The following is a 24,292-nucleotide window of genomic DNA, read 5'->3' as shown; positions in this document are numbered from 1 at the left end:
AACTAGAGTCTTAAACTTAAATAAAGCCAATCACATAGGTAAGAGGGGCGAGTTGGCTACGGTAGATTAGGAAATTAGATTAAAGGGTATGACGGTAGATAAGCAATGGCAAACATTTAAAGAAATATTTCAATATTCTCAACGAAAATACATTCCATTGAGAAATAAAAACTCCATGGGAAAAGTGATCCATCCGTGGCTAACGAAAGAAGTTAAGGATGGTATTAGGTTAAAAGAAGAGGCCTATAATGTTGCCAAGAACAGTAAGCCTGAGGATTGGGGGAGTTTTAGAAACCAGCAAAGGATGACCAAAAAATTGATAAAAAGGGAGAAAATAGAATATGAAAGTAAACTAGCAAGAAGTATAAAAACGGATTGTAAGAGCTTCTACAAGTATATAAAAAGGAAGAGAGTAGCAAAAGTAAATGTTGGTCCCTTAGAGGCTGAGACGGAGAAATTATAATGGGGAATCAGGAAATGGCAGAGATGTTAAACAAATATTTTGTGTATGTCTTCACAGTAGAAGACACAAAAAGCATACCAGAAACAGTGGGGAACCAAGGGGCTAATGAGAGTGAGGAACTTAAAGTAATTAATATCAGTAGAGTACTTGAGAAACTAACGAAACTAAAAGCCGATAAATCTCCTGGACCTGACGGCCTAAAAGAGGTGGCTGCAGAGATAGTGGATGAATTGGTTGTGATCTTCCATAATTCCCTAGATTCTAGAATGGTCCCAGGGGATTGGAAGGTAGCAAATGTAACCCTGCTATTCAAGAAAGGAGAGAAAGAGAAAACAGGAAACTATAGGCCAGTTAGCCTGACATCAGTCGTCGGGAAAATGTTGGAATCCATTATTAAGGAAGTGTTAACAGGGCACTTAGAAAATCATAATATGATTACGCAGAGTCAACATGGTTTTATGAAGGGAAGTCATGTTTGACAAATTTATTAGAGTTTTTTGAGGCTGTAATTAGCAGGGTAGATAAAGGGGAACCAGTGGATGTAGTATATTTGGATTTTCAAAAGGCATTTGATAAGGTGCCATGTAAAAGGTTGTTACACAAGATAAGGGCTCATGGGGTTGGGGGTAACATATTAGCAGGATCGAGGATTCGTTAACGGACAGAAAACAGAGAGTAGGGACAAACTGGTCATTTTCAGGTTGGCAGACTGTAACTAGGCGGGTGCCGCAAGGATTGGTGCTTGGGCCTCAACTATTTACAATCTATATTAATGATTTAGATGAAGGGACCGAGTGAAATGTATTCAAGTTTGCTGACGATACAAAGCTAGGTGGGAAAGTAAGCTGTGAGGAGGACCCAAAGAGTCTGCAAAGGGATATAGACAGGTTAAGTGAGTGGGCAAGAAGGTGGCAGATGTGAGGTTATTCACTTTGGTAGGAAGAATAGAAAAACAGAAGAGTTTTTAAAAGGTGAGAAACTGTTAAATGTTGGTGTTCAGAGAGATTTCCTTGTATACGAAACACAAAAAGTTAGCATGCAGGTACAGCAAGCAATTAGAAAGGCCTTTATTGCAAGGGGGTTGGAGTACAAGAGTAAGGAAGTCTTACTACAATTGTACAGGGCTTTGGTAAGACCTCACCTGGAGTACTGCGTACAGTTTTGGTCTCCTTATCTAAGGAAGGATATACTTGCCTTAGAGGCGGTCCAATGAAGGTTCACTAGATTAATTCCAGTGATGAGAGGGTTGTCCCATGAGGAGAGATTGGGTAGAATGGGCCTATACTCTCTGGAGTTTAGAAGAATGAGAGGTGATCTCACTGAAACACATAAAATTATGAGGGGACTTGACAGGGTTTCCCCTGGCTGGAGAGTCTCGAACTAAGGGGCATAGTCGCAGGATAAGGGGTCAGCCATTTAAGACTGAGATGAGGAGGAATTTCTTCATATAGAGGGTTGTGAATCTTTGTAATTCTCTACCCCAGAGGGCTGTGGATGCTGAGTCGTTGAATATGTTCAAGGCTAAGATAGATAGATTTTTGGACTCAAGGGGAATCAAGGGATATGGGGATCGGGCGGGAAAGTGGAGTTGAGGTCAAAGATCAGCCATGATCTTATTGAATAGCGGAGCAGGCTCGAGGGGCCACATGGCCTACTCCTGCTCCTATTTTTTATGTTCTCTTATGTTCTCATGTTCACTCGTGTCTCTGAGCCAAAAAGTCCCACACCAAATCGAAGCACAAAATCTAGACTGACACTCTATTGCATGACTGAATGAATGCTGCCTTGTCAGAGGTGCTGTCCTCTAGAAGAGATGTTAAACCGAGGCCCCATTTCCCTTTTGGATAGACATTAAAAATGCCATAGCATTATTCAAAGAAGAGCAAGGAGTTCCCTGGTGTCCTTGGCCAATTTTCATCCATCAGCCATTCCACCAAAGACAAAGTAACTGGTCCTTCCTTTCATGGCTGTTGGGATCTTGCTGCATGCAAAATAGCTGCTGCATTTGTCTACATGACAATACGTACTGCATTTCAAGTAATTGGTTATTTTTGAGAGGTAAAGAGCTAAATGACTGCAAGGTTTTCTATTTTCTTTCTTTGTGTTTGTTTACTCGAATTATTGGAAAGATCGGACCTGCAATAATCAAATCAGAAAGACTGTCTAGCAAAATCAGTCAACAGACAAAGCCAACAAAATAGTGAGGAACTTTTCAACCAATTGAATCAGCAACACTTGGAGACTTCTGAGTGTTGATTTTTTTTATTAAAAAGGTTGATTTTTTAAGAAAAGTTATAGAAGTCATTCCAAGTTAAAATAACCTGAGAACACATAAACATGCAAATGCCACTGCACACAAAAAAAAATCTGAATTTTCTAAACATGACCTTTCCAGCACTGACAGCAAGTTTACTTCTTCCATGTTTTGATGCATAAAAATGCATTAAAGATTGACCTGGTGTCATCTATGATGCAACCATGCAAATCTTCATTGTCTAGGATTATGATTCACTCAACAATTTGCCTTTAAATCTGGTTTTCCAGCCAAAGTTTTTTGATATAATAAACTTGTTCCTTCCTCCAAAAAGGACGGTGGGAGCCAGAAGGAAGAAACAACAAGAAAAGGAAGTATTCTTCTGTGCAGAAAATGAAGGTGAAATAGGTTATATATTCGGTAGAACAGAATAAAATTATAGGACAAAGAACTAGAAGGAATAGCAAATGGGAAAAAATAGGGTCAATGGGATGAGCAGATTAAAAAGTATATATTTTTAATGTATTTAAATGCCTGCTTTAATCCTAGAAGCTTAACATTACTCCAAGAGAGCTACTCCAGACATTGGCAGTGTGGCTATGGTAACATTATTTCAGTGTTGCGATGTGCGAGCTTTGGCTCAGTTCGTCACAAACTTGTGGATTCAAGACTCACTCCAATCAGTTTCGCAGTTTTTACCTGAAAAAAATGTATTAGTTGACAGGCAAAAATGATATGAATTTAAACAAGAGGTCTAAGTTGCCAAATTCATGAACAGGCAGAAGGTGCAGTGTCCACCTCAAGTATCCGCTATCAATTGAGCACCAGCACATGTATAAGAAACTAACATTTCACCAGCCAAGTTGTTAAATTGCTCATCCTGCAGTTTTTTTCAGTGAAAGAGCTTTTGTTTAACCATCAGTCCTTACCTGAATCTGCTTTGGTCATGACATATGGTTCTGTTCCTATGTCCGCCAACATATGACGGACATAGGAACAGAACCAGATGTACAAGACCAGGAAAGACTGCTGTAGCCCATCTTGCTGGACCCAAAGTGAAAAAAACATACTATACTCCCCCTCATACCCCCAAATCACTTATTTCACGACAAAACTATCCAGTGCCCTCTTGAATTTTCCAACATAATCTGCCTCCACTAGCTCCACATAGAATGACATAAAAATTACATCACAGAAACCTGCCATTGGGTCCAATCAGTCCATGTTAGCGTTTACGCCCCACACAAGTAGTCTATTTGCCCGAGCCGTTTCTATATCCCTTTATTGATCCATCCTTCAATCTCCTATCTAATCTATTCTTAAAGGTTGACATAGATTTTGCTTCAATCACCAAACTGCATTCCAAAGCCTCACAAACCTCTGTATAAAAATGCTGCTCCTACTCTCTGTCCTGAATTCTCTTACATTTAATCTGATATCGATGTCCCCATAATCACTGTTTTCACGTACCTTATCCCATCCCTTCATAATTTTAAACATCTCTAACAAATTACCCCAAAATCTCCTAGGTTCTAATGAAACAGCACCAATTTTTCAAGTCTTTCTTGGTATTTGTATTTCCTCGTACCATGTAGCATCCTAATGAATCTGCACTGTATCCTCTGTATTGCCTCAACATCCTTCCTATAGAGTGAAGGCCAAAACTTCACACAATGTTCCAACTGTAGTCTGAGTAAGGTTTTGCATCTCAACATTTATACTCTATACCTCTTGCCATAAAACTTAGGATTCCACTAACTTTTTTATGACCGTATCCACTTGAGGTGCTGCTTTTAATGTCCTGGTAACCTGAACCTCCAATACAGCTGATCTTCCACATCACCCAGCGTTTTCCCCAAAGTACAATTATTACTTTTTTTAACCAAAATATACTACTTCACACTTACTGACATTTAACCCATCCCACGATCTACATAGAAATACACAGAAGTTACAACAGAGAAAGGGCCATTCAGCCCTACCATTCTATACAGGCATTTATGCTCCACAAATAGTCATAATTACACTTACCCACCCTGTTCCTCTGTCCCTTTATCCTATTTTCCTACGATTCATCCACCTATCCAATCTTGAACGTTGACAGTTTCTGCATCAACTACTGATCCTGGATATGAATTCCATAGCTTTACAAATCTGTATAAAGAAATTTCTCTTGCTCTCTGTTCTAAATCTTTTACATTTAATCTTGTCTCTAGAACGCTTGTTTTAGACTCAACTACTGAAAACAGCTTGTTTCTAATTCATCTGCTCCATCCTTTCATAATTTTAAACAGTTCTATCAAATCACCCCATAATCTGTGTTGTTCTAACAAAAAAAACACTTTTACCACATCTTTCTTTGGATTTCCTTAAACCAGGTAGCATCCTAGTCCATCTGCATTGTACCCTCTATGAAGCCTCAATATCTTTCCTATAGTGTAGGGCCCAATAGTGCACACAGTTCTCTAATTGTGGTCTTATTGTTTTAAATAAGCTCATCGTTAACTCTTGGATTTTATATTCTTATCAATATCCCTTGCACATTCCTTTGGTCCTTAGAATTATTCACAAACCATCCTACTTTAGCTTTGTCTGCAAATTTAGACACCACTCCCTCTCGCCTTATTTCCATATCACTTATATACACAATGAACAGAAGCAGTCCCAGAGTAGAACCCCATGGGACACTGCAATTCCAAACACTCTGAGAAACTACCCTTAACTCATACTTTCTGTGCCCTCCTTTCTAACCAGATTTTAATCCAATTTGCTACCCTTCTCCTAATTACATAACTCTTAATCTTCTGTTTTCAGTGTGATACCTTGTCGAAGGCTTTCTGAAAGTCCACATACACCACGTCCACTGCAATTTCCCCCATCCATATCTGCAACCTTCTCAAGAACTCTATCAGATTGGTCAAGCACAATAGGGCCATAGGAACAGGTGTAGGTCATTCAGCCCCTCGAGCTTGTTCTGCCATTCAATTAGATCATGGCTGATTCGTATCTTAAGTCCAGCTACCCGCCTTAGTTCTGTAACCCTCAATACCATTACCTAAAAAAAATCTATCAATCTCAGTTTTGAAATTTTCAATTGACCCCCAGCCTCAACAACTCTTTGGGGGAAGAGAGTTCCAGATTTCCGCTGCCCTTTGTGTGAAGAAGTGCTTCCTGACATCACCTCTGAATGGCCTAGCTCTAATTTTAAGGTTATGCCTCCTTGATCAGGACTCCCCCACCAGCGGAAATAGTTTCTCTGAATCTACTCCATCAACTCCTTTAATCATCTTAAACACCTCAATAAGGTCATCCCTTAATCTTCTAAACGCAAGGGAATACAAGCCTAGTCTATGCAACCTGCCCTCATAATTTAACTCCTTTAGCCCTGCTATCGTTCTGGTGAATCTGCGCTGCATCCCCTCCAAGGTCAATATATATCCTAATGGCTGTTTCTAATTAGTTTTGCCATACATTCCCCGCCTTGTGTGTGAAGCAACTGTCTATCTTTCCTCTTCTGAGCTTGAGTCCAGCCCCCTGGTTGCAGAGTTTGTGGTTATGGCAAATATATTATTAGGGCTCAGTTTGTTTATACCCTTTAGAGTCTAGAAAATGCTGATATGATCGCTTGAGCAGTTATTCCTAATTTTAATTGCATTGACTTATTTGATAGTGATTTTCATTGCTCTGAATTGGATAACAACATTCTTTAAATGCCATCAGTTCTGAGCAAAAGTAATTACCACTGAAAGATCTTTATCACAGACATGTTTGCGAATTCATTGCAAGGTGCAGCCATTTAATAACAAAGCACTGCATCCTTGGTTCCATTTTAGAGAGGTTCTAGTCAAAGATCATTGTATACTATTCAAATATGTAAAAAATAACTCCTACAGCATAGAAACATAGAAAATAGGAGCAATAGTAGGCCATTCGGCCCTGCTCCGCCATTCAAAATGATCATGGCTGATCGTCTAACTCAGTACCCTGTTCCTGCTTTATCCCCATATCCCTTGATCCCTTTAGCATTAAGAAATATATCTATCTCCCATGAACAAATATTTTAAAAATTCTAATCGTGATATGAGAGGACTGTTATAAAAACACATTCAAGGTAGGTGTATAACTACTGAAACGTTCTTCGCAATTTCGGAAACACTTACGAGGAAAGGTTGAACAGGTTGGGTCTATACTCATTGGAGTTTAGATGAATGAGGGGAGACCTTATTGAAACATACAGTTGCCCGTTTAAGACGGAAATGAGGAGGAACTTCTTCTCCCAGAGGGTCGTGAATCTTTGGAATTCTTTACCCCAAAAAGCTGTGGAGGCTGAGTCATTGAATACATTCAAGGCTGAGTGAGACAAAATTTTGATCAGCAAGGGAGTCAAAGGATATGGGGAAAGGGCGGGAAAGTGGAGTTAAGGCAAAAATCAGATCAGCCATGATCTCATTGAATGGTGGAGCAGGCTCGTAGGGGCGAATGGCATACTCCTGCTCCTAACTCTTATGGTCTTATGATCTTGAATACATCTAATGACTTGGCCTCCACTGCCTTCCGTGGTAGAGAATTCCACAGGTTCACCACCCTCTGAGTGAAGAAATTTCTCCTCATCTCGGTTCTAAATGGCATACCCTGTATCCTGAAACTGTGACCCCTGGTTCTGGACTACCCAGCCATTGGGAACATCCTCCCTGCATCTAGTCTGTCTAGTCCTGTTAGAATTGTATATGTTTCGATGAGATCACCTCTCATTCTTCTAAACTCTAGTGAATATAGGCCTAGTCGACCCAATCTCTCCTCATACGTCAGTCCTGCCATCCCAGGAATCAGTCTGGTAAACCTTTGTTGCACTCCCTCCATGGCAAGGACATCCTTCCTCAGATAAGGAGACCAAAACTGCACACAATACTCCAGATGTGGTCTCACCAAGGCCTTGTATAACTGAAGTAAGACATCCCTGCTCCTGTACTCAAATCCTCTTGCAATGAACGCCAACATACAATTTGCCTTCCTAACTGCTTGCTGCACCTGAATGCTTGCTTTCAGCGACTGGTGTACAAGGACACCCAGGTCTCGTTGCACCTCCCCTTTTCCCAATCTATCACCATTCAGATAATAATCTGTCTTTCTGTTTTTACAACCAAAGTGGATAAGCTCACATTTATCCACGTTATACTGCATCTGCCATGTTCTTGCCCACTCACCCAACTTGGCTAAATCACATTGGAGCCTCTTTGCATCCTCCTCACAGCTCACATTCCACCCCAGCTTTGTGTCATCTGCAAACTTGGAAATGTTACATTTAGTTCCCTCATCCAAATCATTGATATATATTATGACTAGCTGGGGCCCAAGCACTGATCCCTGCGGTACCCCACTAGTCACTGCCTGCCACCCCGAAAAAGACCCGTTTATTCCTACTATCTGTTTCCTGTCTGTCAGCCAATTCTCAATCCAGGCCAGCATATTCCCCCCAATCCCATGTGCTTTAATTTTGCACACTGACCTCTTGTGTGGGACCTTATCAAAAGCATGCTGAAAATCCAAATATACCACATCCACCGGTTCTCCCCTATCTATTCTACTAGTTACCTCCTCAAAAAACTCCAGTAGATTTGTTAAGCATGATTCCCTTTCATAAACCCATGCTGACTTTGTCCAATCCCATTAATGCCCTCTAAGTGTTCTGTTATCACATCTTTTATAATAGACTCTAGCATTTTCCCCACCACTGATGTTAGGCTAACTGGTCTGTAATTCCCTGTTTTTTCTCTCCCTCCTTTTTTAAATAGTGGGGTTACATTTGCCACGCTCCAATCTGTAGGAACTGTTCCAGAGTCTCTAGAATTTTGGAAGATGATCACCAATGCATCCACTATTTCCAGGGCCACTTCCTTTAGTACTCTGGGATGTAGATCCTGGGGATTTATCAGCCTTTGGCCCCATTAATTTCTCTAGCACTATTTTTTTTTACTAATACCGGTTTCCTTCAGTTCCTGCCTCTCACTAGACCCTTGGTTCCCTAACATTTCCAGGAGGTTATTTGTGTCCTCCTTTGTGAAGACAGAACCAAAGTATTTGTTTAATTGTTCTGCCATTTCTTTGTTCCCCATTATAATTTCCCCCATTTCTGACTGTAAGGGACCTACATTTGTCTTCACTAATCTTTTTCTCTTGACATATTTATAGAAGTTTTTACAGTCAGTTTTTATGTTCCCTGCTAGTTTACTCTCGTACTCTATTTTTCCCCTCTTAATCAATCTCTTTGACCTCCTTTGCTGAATTCTGAACTGCTCCTAATCCTCAGGCTCGCCGCTTTTTCTGGCAATTTTATACATCTCCTCTTTGGATCTAATACTATCCCTAATTTCTTTTGTAAGCCACGGTTGAGCCACCTTTCCTGTTTTATTGTTGTAATTCCTGCACATGTTCTTTAAATATTAGCCATTGCCTATCCACCGACATCCCTTTTAGTAAAGTTCCCCAATCTATCATAGCCAACTCGCACCTCATACTTTCGTAATTTCCTTTATTTAGATTCAGGACCCTAGTTTCGGATTCAACTCCTTCACTCTCCATCTTAATGATGAATTCTATCATGTTATGGTCGCTCTTCCCTAAGGGACCCCCACAACAAGACTGTTAATTAATCCTTTCTCATTGCACAATACCCAAGTCTAGGATCGCCTGTTCTCTATTTGCTTCCTCAACATATTGTTCTAGAAAACCATCATGTACACACTCCAGGAATTCCTCCCCCACAGTATTATTGCTAATTTGGTTTGACCAATCTATATGTAGATTAAAGTCACCCATGATTATAGTTGTACCCTTCTTGCATGCATCTCTAATTTCCTGTTTAATACCCTCCCCTACATCTCCTACTGTTTGGGGGCCTATAGACAACTCCCACCAACGTTTTCTGCCCCTTGGTGTTTCTTAGCTCCACCCATACAGATTCCACATCGTGATTTTCCGAGCCATTATCCTTCCCCACTATTGCATTGATTTCCTCCTTTAATAACAACACTACCCCACCTCCTTTCCCCTTTGCCTGTCCTTCCTAAATATTGAATACCCCTGGATGTTCAGTTCCCATCACCCTGGTCACCCTGCAGCCATGTCTCCGTAATCGCAACTATATCATAACTGTTAATATCTATCTGTGCTGTTAATTCATCTACCTTATTGCAAATGCTCCGCGCATTAAGACACAACGCCTTTAGACTTGTCTTTTTAAGATTGCAAGTCATCTTAGTTTTATTTTGCAGTATGGCTCTATGTGTTTTTCGCCCTTGTTTTCTCTGCCTTCCACTATTGCTTCTTCCCTTTCTGTCTTTTGTTTCTATCCTTGTTTCCCCCTCTCTGTCTCCCTGCTCAGGTTCCCATCCCCCTGCCATTTTAGTTTAAACCTTCCCCAACAGCACTAGCAAACACCCCCGCGAGGACAGTGGTCCCGGTCCTGCTCGGGTGTAACCCGTCCCACTTGATAGCATAGCTATCAGTACAATATTCTAGATCTATGGGATGCATTACAGTTTCTACTCTCAGAACTTGTGTCAGGGCATAATCAGGATATCCTGCGCCAAGCAAAATTGGTCGCTAGATCTCCAGAGCATCCATGCGAACAGCCCCATTCCTCTCTCCTGGCACAAATCCTGCCCACTGAATTTCTTTGAGGTCAACTTCTTCAATCTCCACCTGGTCCATTTTTCTACTGTCCTTTTTCCTCCTCCAATCTCTTTGGCTGGCTCCCACAACCTATCCACTGTTTACTGCTTTCCAAAATGACCATTCTCACGCAAACAAGGTCCTCCCCATCCATAATGTTACCCTTCATGGGTGCACTAACATTAATGATTGACTGAAATTGTTTCCTTCCCCATTATCAAAAGCACACCACCAGGATACACTTTTCACTAAGTCCTCCATGACGGCAGGATGGCCTGCATCTCTATGTCAACCAGTCTCTTTAGTCTGCTGGTATTTCTCCATATGTGAGCACCTCATTATCTACAATCCCTCCCACCTCCCTTCAAGGTACTTATTGTCTATCATCCGCTCAAGGCTCCTGACAACGTACTTATCAAAATCTCATTCCTTCTGACCTCACTAAACCTCTGACCCAAGCAACTAATCATCCTCAGTAACTTCAACCGGCACCTAAACTCAACCTGTTGGTTCTATTCCAACATCTCCATCCTCATAAACTCACCGTGCAAGTAAACACTACTATCCACACCAATGGCCGTCCCTTAGGCCTCATAATGTGAGGTCTCTCCACCTCCAAGATCGATCACCAACTATGCCATTTGACCATTTCCTCATCTCAGCCAGACATCTTAAACTGCCTTTAACCCTTCTTCATTCATCTTCTGACAATGGACAAATAGGCTTCATGAGCCTTCCAATACTTCACTCAAGTGGCCATTTCTCGAGTGACCCTAGACAGTGAATACCATCAAACTATTTCACCCTGATGACATTAGAGCCAAGTTGATCCCATCTGCACCCAAGGACCACATATTCGCATTTTCCAGCATAAGTTATTGGATAGTGATCAGGAGCAGGCAAACATCTCCTTCCAAGCACTGAAGCTAACAGTAATTCACCTGCCACTGTGCCATCTGAGGTTAGCTAGCTTGGTTTGACAAGGAAGCAAATCTGGGGCCTTTCCCATTGTGATGTTGAAAAGCTTGTAAACTTCTCAATAGCTCCTATCAAAGATTAGTGTGAGCCATTTAAAAGCTGAAATGATAACCGATAAACAAAAAAATAAATAAAGTCTAAACACTGATCGAGACATAGAAATCTTTTACCACTCATGACGTATAACGTAAAAATCTTTAGAACAGGAAAGTCATCACTTTGTCGCACCAATTCCATCTATCCTTCCTGCCATCTCTCCTTTCTTCAAAAATGTATCCAATTGTCTCTTGAATAGTCTGCAGTACTCTAGCGGTCAGAAGACATACAATGATATGGCCACATCAATAATGTGGTGTACGCAGGGAAAACTTCAGACATTTGCTACATCGCTCACCCTCTAAGGGCCATTTCTTCCTTTCGAGAGTTGTACTGCAGCAAAAAGGGTTTACTTACTGAGAAGTATCTGATGCCAACTGGATCTTGCAGGAGTCTTTCAAAGGATACAGCCCAGCTAGCTACTTGCCGCTCTGTGTGTTTTCTGCAGCTCTGGACACTGGGAAGACTGGCATTGCTGTTGATGCTGTTCTCACTGTTGTAATTCTTGAGATCTGCACTGTTCAACTCTGCCAAACAAGATAACAACCGTGTAACCCACAAATAGATTTGTATTGTGTTGCAATGTGACTTGCACCAACACAAAGCCAGTGACACCATAAGCATTGAAAATAATAGAATCATAGAATCTTACAGCACAGAAGGAGGCCATTCGACCCATCGTGCCTGTGCTGGCTCTTTGAAAGAGCTATCCAATTAGTCCCACTCCCCTGCTCTTTCCCCATAGCCCTGCAATAAGTCAGTTATTTTAGTTCAACATATATGTATGCAAAGGAAAGAGATTCCATGAATATACTAAAACTAGTGACTAAACAGAAGTACTAATTCAGTAATGACAATTTTTTCATTAAGCTCATTGTCTTTTTGAATCCAACCAAGCTGGTCACAAACAGGAAATGATGCAGAAATGTTCTGCTTATCAGCAATACCAACTGGAATTGGGATGCAACTTATGGCCTTGACTGGACGTAGCTGTGATTTTTTTCTTTCCTTTTATAGTGGCAAAGGTTGCAATGAAAGAATGGTTACACTTCAGGTTCCTGCAGACTTTGCTTTTATTGTAACAGATGAGAAAAACAGGAGTTAACACAAGATAACCGATACCCATCACCTTATCCATCCCCTCTGTAAGAATGCCAGTTAAAAGTTGCTAAATGTGGTTGAGAATAAGCTTGGACAATCTTTTTTTCCTGTCCTGTATTTTTCAATTGGTTGCATAAAGTGATAAGATGAGGAAAAACATCTTAAAAGAATTGGCCTGTGACACTACATTACCATATTACCAAGTGTATTGACATTTTTTCTATTGTAGTTAGGCAATCGCAAGAAAACAATTCTGATTCAGAAATAGTTTTCCACTGTATGATCAGGGGCTAATTCCTCTACTTTTGGAGTTGTTGCCCATTGGCTGGTGGCTCAGCCCATTGTGGCCCAAGGCCTCCACAAGGAAATAATTTAACTTCCCATTTGGTAAAAATCAACTGAAGCAGCTGCAGACAGCAGAGAGTCACCTTTCACAGACTACACCATATCTGTACTTGTGAAGTCCTGGCTTGCCAGCAGCAAATAATCGCATCGGTAAATTACACAACAATTGAGGCCTGGTTCTCCACTGTACTATGAACCTTATATTTGTCACAAGCCTCCTGCCGTTTGCGGAAGAGAGTTCCAAACTTCTACCACAAAGGGTGGTAGAAGTTTGGAACTCTCTTCCGCAAACGGCAATTGATACTAGCTCAATTGCTAAATTTAAATGTGAGATAGATAGCATTTTGGCAACCAAAGGTATTCAGGGATATGGGCCAAAGGCAGGTATATGGAGCTAGATCACAGATCAGCCATGATCTTATCAAATGGCGGAGCAGGCACGAGGGGCTGAATGGCCTACTCCTGTTCCTATGTTCCTGCCAATTTTGTGTGTTGGAGGAGTTGATACAGTGGGGGTAAACTTTCAACTTTGTCTCGCGGGCTGTAACCTGATAGAGCGGGTTGCTCGCCTGTCATAGAACCCGCCCGACTTTCGTTCATTGATTTCAGCAACAGCAGTCATCCCTGGATGACTAAAGATATAGAGATTAAAATGAAATAGAAAAAGGAGGCTCGTGACAAATATAAGGTTCATAATACAGTAGAGAACCAGGCTGAATATGGAAAGTAAGAGGAGATCTAAAAAAGGAAGTGAGGGGCAAAGAGAGAGTATGAGAATAGATTAGTGGCTAACATAAAAGGGAATCCAATAGTATTTTATAAACATATAAATAGTAAAAGAATAGTCAAAGGAAGGGTGGGACTGATTAGGGACAAAAAAGATCATCTTGTGGAGGCAGAGAGCATGGCTGAGATACTAAATGAATACTTCACATCCATCTTCACTAGAGAAGAGGATGCTGCCATTGCAGCAGTAAAGGGGGAGGTAGTAGCGATATTGGATAGGATAAAAATAGATAAAGAGTAGGTTCTTAAAAGATTGGTAGTACTCAAAGTATTTTCTTAAATTGCATTCAGGAGAACTTTTTTAGCCAGCCCAACAAGAGAGAGGGCAGTTCTGGATTTAGTTTTAGGAAATGAAGCTGGGCAGGTGGAAGGAGTATCAGTGGGAGAGCATTTTGGTGGTAGAGATCATAACTCAGATTTAGCATAGTTATGGAAAAGGACAAAGATAGGACAGGTGTTAAAGTTCTCATGTGGGGAAAGGCCAATTTTACTAAGCTGAGAAGTGATTTTGCAAAAATGGACTCGAACAGCTACATGAAGGTAAATCAATGTCAGAGAAGTGGGAGGTATTCAAGGGGGATATTCAAGGGGTTCAGAATAAACATGTTCTCACAAAGGAAAAAGGTTGGACTGCCAAATCTAGAGCCCCCTGGATGTCAAGGAGCATACAGGGTAAGATAAGACAAAAAAGGAAAGCTTAGAGGAGTATAGAAAGTGCAGGGGTGAAATTAAAAAGGAAATTAGGAAAGCAAAGCGAGGGCATGAAAAAAATATTGGTAAGTATAATCAAGGAAAATCCAAAGATGTTTTATAAATACATTAAGAGCAAGAGGATGACTAAGGAAAGAATAGGGCCTATTAGAGACCAAAAAGGTAACCTATGGGCTCGATTTTCCCGGGAAATTGCGGGTGCGTTGGGGGCAGGGAGGCTCCGAAAATCGGGCAAATCCCGTTTGGGTTCGGAGCTCGACTCCAACCTGCAGACTTCCAGGTTCCCCATTGACGCGTCTGGGTGCGCGCCTCCCGAATGCGGAAGTCCCAGCGGCAATTAAAGCCAGCGGGATGATAAACTAGCTCAACAACTGTGTAAATTAAATACTTGAAGTACTTAATTTTCTCCACATTTTGGCAGGGGTGCGATTGTGAAGGATCCTTAGCGTGTTTCCCATGCTGTGGGAAACACTCCATGTTGCAACAGATGTGTTTCAGCCAGCAGCCAGTGGGACATTCAAATGCGTATTTGACAGATGGGGAGAAAAGGTCAGTTATTGCAGAAGGGCACTCTGTTATTTCAGACAAAGTTTTGGCTACAAGATCTTTGTATTTTCACTCAAAATTCTTACTTTCCACTCAAAATTCTGCTGTTCAAACATATTTAAATACTTTGCGAACCCCCTCAAACTCACACCGTCAGGATGGGGGGGGGGGGGCGCCATGGCTGCATTCACCACTTCATCCGAGGACAAGCAACATCACCAGCCTCGCCACCTCCGCCACAGAGAACTCCACAAAACAGTGCTACGCCACAGGCACCTGCACAAGAGCACAGAGGGCAATAACAGAGAGAGCGCGTCGCAGGAGGCACCACCCTCGCCACAGGGTCCACAGACCGAGGCTCACCTCTCTGAGGTACAATGCATACGGGGGCTGAGAGTCAGTCATAGAATCATAGAAGTTACAACATGGAAACAGGCCCTTCGGCCCAACATGTCCATGTCGCCCAGTTTATACCACTAAGCTAGTCCCAATTGCCTGCACTTGGCCCATATCCCTCTATATCCATCTTACCCATGTAACTGTCCAAATGCTTTTTAAAAGACAAAATTGTACCCGCCTCTACTACTGCCTCTGGCAGCTCGTTCCAGACACTCACCACCCTTTGAGTGAAAAAATTGCCCCTCTGGACCCTTTTGTATCTCTCCCCTCTCACCTTAAATCTATGCCCCCTCGTTATAGACTCCCCTACCTTTGGGAAAAGATTTTGACTATCTACCTTTTCTATGCCCCTCATTATTTTATAGACTTCGATAAGATCACCCCTTAACCTCCTACTCTCCAGGGAAAAAAGTCCCAGTCTATCTAACCTCTCCCTATAAGTCATATCATCAAGTCCCGGTAGCATCCGAGTGAATCTTTTCTGCACTCTTTCTAGTTTAATAATATCCTTTCTATAATAGGGTGACCAGAACAGTACACAGTATTCCAAGTGTGGCCTCAAAATGTCCTGTACAACTTCAACAAGACATCCCAACTCCTGTATTCAATGTTCTGACCAATGAAACCAAGCATGACGAATGCCTTCTTCACCACCCTATCCACCTGTGACTCCACTTTCAAGGAGCTATGAACCTGTACTCCCAGATCGCTTTGTTCTATAACTCTCCCCAACGCCCTACCATTAACGGAGTAGGTCCTGGCCCGATTTGATCTACCAAAATGCATCACCTCACATTTATCTAAATTAAACTCCATCTGCCATTCATCGGCCCACTGGCCCAATTTATCAAGGTCCCGTTGCAATCCTAGATAACCTTCTTCACTGTCCACAACGCCACCAATCTTGGTGTCATCTGCAAACTTACTAACCATGCCTCCTAAATTCTCATCCAAATCATTAATATAAATAACAAATAACAGCGGACCCAGCACCGATCCCTGAGGCACACCGCTGGACACAGGCATCCAGTTTGAAAAACAACCCTCTACAACCACCCTCTGTCTTCTGTCGTCAAGCCAATTTTGTATCCAATTGGCTACCTCACCTTGGATCCCATGAGATTTAACCTTATGTAACAACCTACCATGCGGTACCTTGTCAAAGGCTTTGCTGAAGTCCATGTAGACACGTCTACTGCACAGCCCTCATCTATCTTCTTGGTTACCCCTTCAAAAAACTCAATCAAATTCGTGAGACTTGGTTTTCCTCTCACAAAACCATGCTGACTGTTCCTAATCAGTCCCTGCCTCTCCAAATGCCTGTAGATCCTGTCTCTCAGAATACCCTCTAACAACTTACCCACTACAGATGTCAGGCTCACCGGTCTGTAGTTCCCAGGCTTTTCCCTGCCGCCCTTCTTAAACAAAGGCACAACATTTGCTACCCTCCAATCTTCAGGCACCTCACCTGTAGCTGTCAATGATTCAAATATCTCTGCTAGGGGACCCGCAATTTCCTCCCTAACCTCCCATAATGTCCTGGGATACATTTCATCAGGTCCCGGAGATTTATCTACCTTGATGCGCGTTAAGACTTCCAGCACCTCCCTCTCTGTAATATGTACACTCCTCAAGACATCACTATTTATTTCCCCAAGTTCCCTAACATCCATGCCTTTCTCAACCGTAAATACCGATGTGAAATATTCATTCAGGATCTCACCCATCTCTTGTGGTTCCGCACATAGACGTCCTTGTTGATCCTTAAGAGGCCCTACTCTCTCCCTAGTTACTCTTTTGCCCTTTATGTATTTGTAGAAGCTCTTTGGATTCTCCTTTGCCTTATCTGCCAAAGCAATCTCATGTCTCCTTTTTGCCCTCCTGATTTCTCTCTTAACTCTACTCCGGCAATCTCTATACTCTTCAAGGGATCCACTTGATCCCAGCTGCCTATGCATGTCATATGCCTCCTTCTTCTTTTTGACTAGGGCCTCAATTTCCCGAGTCATCCAAGGTTCCCTACTTCTACCAGCCTTGCCCTTCACTTTATAAGGAATGTGCTTACCCTGAACCCTGGTTAACACACTTTTGAAAGCCTCCCACTTACCAGACGTCCCTTTGCCTGCCAACAGACTCTCCCAATCAACTTCTGAAAGTTCCTGTCTAATACCATCAAAATTGGCCTTTCCCCAATTTAGAATTTTAACTTTTGGGCCAGACCTATCCTTCTCCATAGCTATCTTAAAACTAATGGAATTATGATCACTGGTCCCAAAGTGATCCCTCACTAACACTTCTGTCACCTGCCCTTCCTTATTTCCCAAGAGGAGGTCAAGTTTTGCCCCCTCTCTAGTCGGGCCATCCACATACTGAATGAGAAATTCCTCCTGAATACACTCAACAAATTTCTCTCCATCCAAGCCCCTAATGCTATGGCTGTCCCAGTCAATGTTGGGAAAGTTAAAGTCCCCTACTATTACCATCCTATTTTTCTTGCAGCTGTCTGTAATCTCCTTACATATTTGCTCCTCAATTTCCCGTTGACTATTTGGGGGTCTGTAGTACAATCCTATCAAAGTGATCTCTCCCTTCTTATTTTTCAGTTCTACCCATATAGACTCAGTGGGCGAACCCTCGGATATATCCCCTCTCACTACTGCCATGATGTTCTCCCTAATCAAGAAGGCAACTCCTCCTCCTCTCTTACCTCCTGCTCTATCTTTCCGATAGCATCTGTACCCTGGAACATTGAGCTGCCAGTCCTGCCCTTCCCTTAGCCATGTTTCAGTAATAGCTAGAACATCCCAGTCCCATGTACCCATCCATGCCCTGAGTTCATCTGCCTTGCCCATCAGACTTCTTGCATTGAAATAAATGCAGTTTAATCTGGACTTCCCTTGGTCTTTGCCCTGCTTTCTCAGACCATCTGTCCGGTCATGTTCTGTACACTCTCCCTTACTGCCTTTTGTTTCTGTCACCACTTTATTTCCCACTGACTTCCTGCATCGGTTCCCATCCCCCTGCCACATTAATTTAAACCCTCCCCAACAGCACTAGCAAACACTCCCCCTAGGACATTGGTTCCAGTCCTGCCCAGATGCAGACCGTCCAATTTGTACTGGTCCCACCTCCCCCAGAACCGGTTCCAATGGCCCAGGAATTTGAATCCCTCCCTCTTGCACCATTTCTCAAGCCACGTATTCATCCTAGCTATCCTGTCATTCCTACTCTGACTAGCCCGTGGCACTGGTAGCAATCCTGAGATTACTACCTTTGAGGTCCTACTCTTTAGTTTAACTCCTAACTCCCTAAATTCAGCTTGTAGGACCTCATCCTGTTTTTTACCTATATCGTTGGTGCCTATATGTACCACGACAACTGGCTGTTCACCCTCCCCCTCCAGAATGTCCTGCAGCCGCTCCGAGACATCCCTGACCCTTGCACCAGGGAGGCAACATACCATCCTGGAGTCTCGGTTGCGTCCGCAGAAACGCCTGTCTATTCCCCTTACAATCGAGTCCCCTATCACTATAGCTCTGCCACTCTTTTTCCTGCCCTCCTGTGCAGCAGAGCCAGCCACGGTGCCATGAACCTGGCCACTGCCACCTTCCCCTGGTGAGCCATCTCCCCCAACAGTATCCAAAACGGTATTCCTGTTTTGGAGGGAGATGACCGCAGGGGACCCCTGCACTGCCCTCCTACTCTTCCTCTGTCTGTTCGTCACCCATTCACTATCTCCCTCAGTAATTTTTATCTGTGGTGTGACCAACTCACTGAACGTGCTATCCACGACTTTCTCAGCATCGCGGATGCTCCAAAGTGAGTCCATCCGCAGCTCCAGAGCCGTCAAGCGGTCAAACAGTAGCTGCAGCTGGACACACTTCCTGCAGGTGAAGGAATCAGGGACACAGGAAGGATCCCTGAATTCCCACATCCCACAAGAGGAACATGACACGGCTCTGGGATCTCCTGCCATGACTTAACCCTTAAGTTAGCTTAACAACAACTACAATGTCAAGAGAAAAAAAAGGAAAGAAAAACTACTTACCACTCCCTTTAAGGAGTTTACTCCTTTAAATTATTCTTAATTTAGAGAATGTTAACTTCACTAGGGACCTTGATTCACTAAAAAAACGCTACTTGCTATAAGACCTGCAGACCTTACCATTCTTTTTACTTTCGTTACTGTCGATCAGTAGAAATACTCACCTGAACCTACTCACCAATCAGGTGCCTCCCCTGTGTCGCGTCCCTTTCTGATTCCTAACGTCACTTCAAACTCCGTCGCAGCTCCCTCTGAAATACCGCCTTTTTATGGGACGCTCCCTCTGCTCCGATCCGCTCCTCTCAGCTGTTCTCAGCGCTCTGAAATCCCGCCTTTTTATGGGACGCTCCCTCTGCTCCGATCCGCTCCTCTCAGCGCCAGGTAGTCGCAGACATCTGCAGCCTCCTTCATGCAGAGCTGCTCCCGGCTGGGCCAAGCAGCATCTCCTTACCTGTCGCTGTCAAAATCACCACTGCCCTCAACTTCTTCGCCTCCGGATCATTCCAGGGTGCCACCGGGGTCTCTCAGTCATCTGCACACAAGTGCGTAAGGCAGGTCACTGACAGCTTGTTTCGCAGGGCCTCGCAGTACGTCAACTTCCACATGGACGACCTCAGCCAGTCGGAGAGGGCAGTGGGATTCCACACTGCGGCTGGCTTCCCACAGGTGCAGGATGCAATCGATTGCACCCATTATAGAAATACGAGCACTTTCACACGAGCCAGGACTGTTCAGGAAGGGCTATCACTCCATCAACACTCAGCTCATTTGTGACCACCGCAAAAGATTCCTTCACGTGTGCGTCAGATTTCCTGGCAGCTGCCACGATTCCTTCATTCTTCTGGAATCCAACATCCCGCCCCTCTTCCACGCACCGAACACCCTTAAGGGCTGGTTCCTCGGGGACGAGGGATATCCCCTGCATATGTGGCTCATGACACCTCTGAGGAACACCATCACCGAGCGACAGCATTAATATAACGACAGTCACATCGCCACCTGCTATAGGGCTGCTCAAGATGCGATTTAGGTGCCTTGATCGTTATGGAGGAGCACTTCAATACGCATTAGACAGAGTGGGACGCATTATAGTACACATTATGCACAACAGGGCACCACAAAGAGGGGTGCTGCTTGAGGAGGCCCCATTCACATCTGCCACCCACATTGAGGAGGAGGAGGAGGAGGAGCAGGAGCAATCCATGGGCAGAGCAGAGGCTCACCTGGCTGCTCGTGAGGCCAGGGAGTCACTGATATGTGAACGGTTCTCCTAACATCAGACAGTGTGAAGAGTCCAGTCCTCACATCACCTGGATAGAGCAGCGCCCACAGCAGCACCACACCCCCCACCCCTCCCTGCACAAAACAGGCCTGAAACTACAGGAGTTGGGATGTCTTGTTGAAGTTGTACAAGACATTAGTAAGGCCACACTTGGAATACTGTGTACAGTTCTGGTCACCCTATTATAGAAAGGATATTATTAAACTAGAAAGAGTGCAGAAAAGATTTACTTGGATGCTACCGGGACTTGATGGTTTGACTTATAGGGAGAGGTTGGATAGACTGAGACTTTTTTCCCTGGAGAGTAGGAGGTTAAGGGGTGATCTTATAGAAGTCTATAAAATAATGAGGGGCATAGATGAGGTAGATAGTCAAAATCTTTTCCCAAAGGTAGGGGAGTCTATAACGAGGGGGCATAGATTTAAGGTGAGAGGGGAGAGATACAAAAGGGTCCAGAGGGGCAATTTTTTCACTCAAAGGGTGGTGAGTGTCTGGAACGAGCTGCCAGAGGCAGTAGTAGAGGCAGGTACAATTTTGTCTTTTAAAAAGCATTTGGACAGTTACATGGGTAAGATGGGTATAGAGGGATATGGGCCAAGTGCAGGCAATTGGGACTAGCTTAGTGGTATAAACTGGGCGACATGGACATGTTGGGCCAAAGGGCCTGTTTCCATGTTGTAAACTTCTATGATTCTACACATACACCCACTCTAAAGTGACCCAATGGGTGGCATCAAGTGTCGCCATTCACGGTGAACCTCATGAAAGGGCCGTATTACAGAAGCCAGTCAAGAATGGCCAAGATGTGGCAGTAGTGGTGACAATAATAACATTTAATGTGAGTTTAACAAAAAGCTAATATAAATAAAAAACATAACCAACCGTCAAACACCATTGTGCATACCCTTCGTGCTTACAAAACCGTCGCCTTTCTCTTCCGACTACTTCTACGTGGTGCACTCCCTGTGGCTGCAGCAGAGATAGTGGCAGGTTGGTCTTGATCATGCCTTGACTGATATGATGCTTTGGGCCTATGCCCTCTGGATTTTGGTGCCCGTGAGGGCCCCTCCAAAGACTGCTCCACCTACACCTGTGCAGGGGCAGACTCAGCCACCTGGGGAGATGGCAGCATTGCAGGTATTGGTTGAGAGGGGGGCAACAGGTGAGAGGTGGGAGCATTTTGAGTGGCGTCCCCACTTCCTTGTACCCTTTCGCCATCATCCCTCCCCTGGGCCAGGCCCTCATTAGTCCTACCACTCCGCTGTTTGGAGGACATGTGTGAAGCCTTGTAAGGCCAGTGCTAGAGTATCTGCCTAATGTTGTTCACTGTGAGTCCGAGCAGCCGTTGTCAGGGCCTGAATGGACTCATTTGTCAGCCGTGCTTGAAGCTCAATGGAGGCTAGCCTTCTCTTCATCGCAGACATTCCCGCACTTACCCGTGACAGTATCTCAGAGAGTTGCTCATGTCCCTGTGACAGCATCTCAGAGATTCCCTCCTGTACCTGTGCCACCATTCCACTCATGCAGGAGTTGGACTTCTCCATCCTCTGCACGATTGTCGGGTGCCAGTCTCGGCGTCCCCAATGGACAGGCACCCGAGGGTTCAGCTGAGCTCCAGCGCCTCCTGCTCCGTGTCTGTGAGGACAATGATTTGTTCCGGCCCTCCTCTAGTCATCACCCTCTCCCGTGCATTCTGAGCTCTCCTCCTATAAGGGGAGAAAGTACAGACAGGTGAGTGAGTGATGGTGACGTGGCCAACCGATGAATGCATTCGTTTGGGTGCAGCTGGCCGTGAAAGAGATGCATCAGAGGTGAGTACGAGACAGAGCCATGACATTGTATGCGGATTGGGTTGAGTGTTAGTGGTGGGGTGACTAATGGGGAGGTGAGGAAGTGCTGAGGAAGTGCAGGTAAATTGAGGATGAGCCTTAAGTGGGTGTGGGGAGCGATGTGATAGAGTAGTGTTGGCAGTGCAGAATGAGTTGGAGGGTGGGGCCGGTGATGTGGAAGACGGAATGTAGGAGAATCAGTAAGTGTACTTACTTTGGCTGACCTAGTTGGGTCACTGAAGCGCTTCCTGCACTGGATCCAGGTGCGGGATATGTTGCTTCTGCTGGTGACCTCCTCTGTCATCTCGAACCAGGCCTTCTTGGTGGCAGATGCAGGCCACTTCCTCCCATCCGCCAAGTAGAACACATCTAATAGCACCTGGAGTGAGGCATCGTTGAATCTTGGAGCAGCCTTGCCCCTGCGCTGCTCCAATGTGGTGTGTTAAGTAGCTCTAACTGACTCGCAATCGCGTGCGAAACGGACATTTTTTTATTGGGCGGGTTACAGACATTGTAGTTAAGGAGGAGGAGTGTGAAATATTGGATGAGATAAATATAGAGAAAGAGGAAGTATTAAGGGGATTAGCCTCTTTGAAAGTAGATAAATCACCAGGCCCAGATGAAATGTGCTGTTAAAAGAAGCAAGGGAGGAAATAGCGGAGGCTCTGACCATCATTTTCCAATCCTCCCTGGATACAGGCGTGGTCCTGGAGGATTGGAGGACTGCTAACGTTGTACCATTGTTTAGAAAGGGAGAGAGGGCTAGACCGAGTAATTACAGGTCAGTCAGCTCAACCTCAATGGTGGGCAAATTATTGGAAATAATTCTGAGGGGCAGGATAAGCCGTCACTTAGAAAGGCATGGATTAATCAAGGACAGTCAGCATGGATTTGTTAAGGGACTGACTAACTTGATTGAATTTTTTGAGGAGGTAACAAGGAGGGTCAATGAGGGTAGTGCATTTGATGTAATCTACATGGATTTTAGCAAGGCTTTTGACAAGGTCCCAGATGGCAGACTGCTCAAAAAAGTGTAAGCCCATGGGATCCAAGGGAAAGTGGCAAGTTGGATCCAAAATTGGCTAAGTGGGAAAAAGCAAAGGATAATGGTCGATGGGTGTTTTTGTGACTGGAAGGTTGTTTCCAGTGGGGTTCCGCAGAGCTCAGTACTAGGTCCCTTGTTTTTTGTGGTACATATTAACGATTTGGACTTAAATGTAGGGGGCATGATTAAGAAGTTTGCAAATGATAGAAAAATTGGCCGTGTGGTTGATAGAGAGGAGGAAAGCTGTAGACTGCTGGAAGATCAATGGACAGGTGAGCAGAAAAGTGTCAAATGGAATTCAATCCAGAGAAGTGTGAGGTAATGCGTTTGGGAGGGCAAACGAGGCAAGGGAATACACAATAAATGGGAGGATACTGAGAGCTGTAGAGGAACAAAGGGACCTTGGAGTGCACGTCCACAGATCCCTGAAGGTAGCAGTACAGGTAGATAAGGTGGTTAAGAAGGCTTACGGGATACTTTCCTTTATTAGCCGAGGCACAGAATATAAGAGCAGAGAGGTTATGCTAGAACTGTATAAAACACTAGTTAGGCTACAGCTAGAGTACTGCGTATAGTTCTGGTCACCACATTGCTGGAAGGATGTAATTGCAATAGAGAGGGTACAGATGAGTTTTACAAGGATGTTACCAGGACTGGAGAATTTTAACTATGAGGAAACATTGAATAGGCTGGGGTTGTTTTCTTTGGAACAAAGGAGGCTGACGGGTGATTTAATTGAGG

General features: G+C 43.9%; 1 protein-coding gene across 4 annotated transcripts in view; it reads right to left on the bottom strand.

Annotated features, from left to right (window-relative positions):
• Positions 1-24,292, bottom strand: part of rgs12b (regulator of G protein signaling 12b) — a 248,487-nt gene that overhangs the window by 79,256 nt on the left and 144,939 nt on the right. For all 4 annotated transcript variants that reach the window (XM_067982441.1, XM_067982440.1, XM_067982442.1 and 1 more), the window contains exon 5: positions 11,820-11,989. In XM_067982441.1, coding sequence (XP_067838542.1) covers positions 11,820-11,989 — 170 coding nt within the window. The remainder of the gene's footprint in view (positions 1-11,819; positions 11,990-24,292) is intronic.

The sequence above is a fragment of the Heptranchias perlo genome, chromosome 4 (genome assembly GCF_035084215.1).
Source record: "Heptranchias perlo isolate sHepPer1 chromosome 4, sHepPer1.hap1, whole genome shotgun sequence".
Taxonomy (NCBI): domain Eukaryota; kingdom Metazoa; phylum Chordata; class Chondrichthyes; order Hexanchiformes; family Hexanchidae; genus Heptranchias; species Heptranchias perlo.
This window is presented reverse-complemented; position numbering and strand designations above follow the sequence as displayed.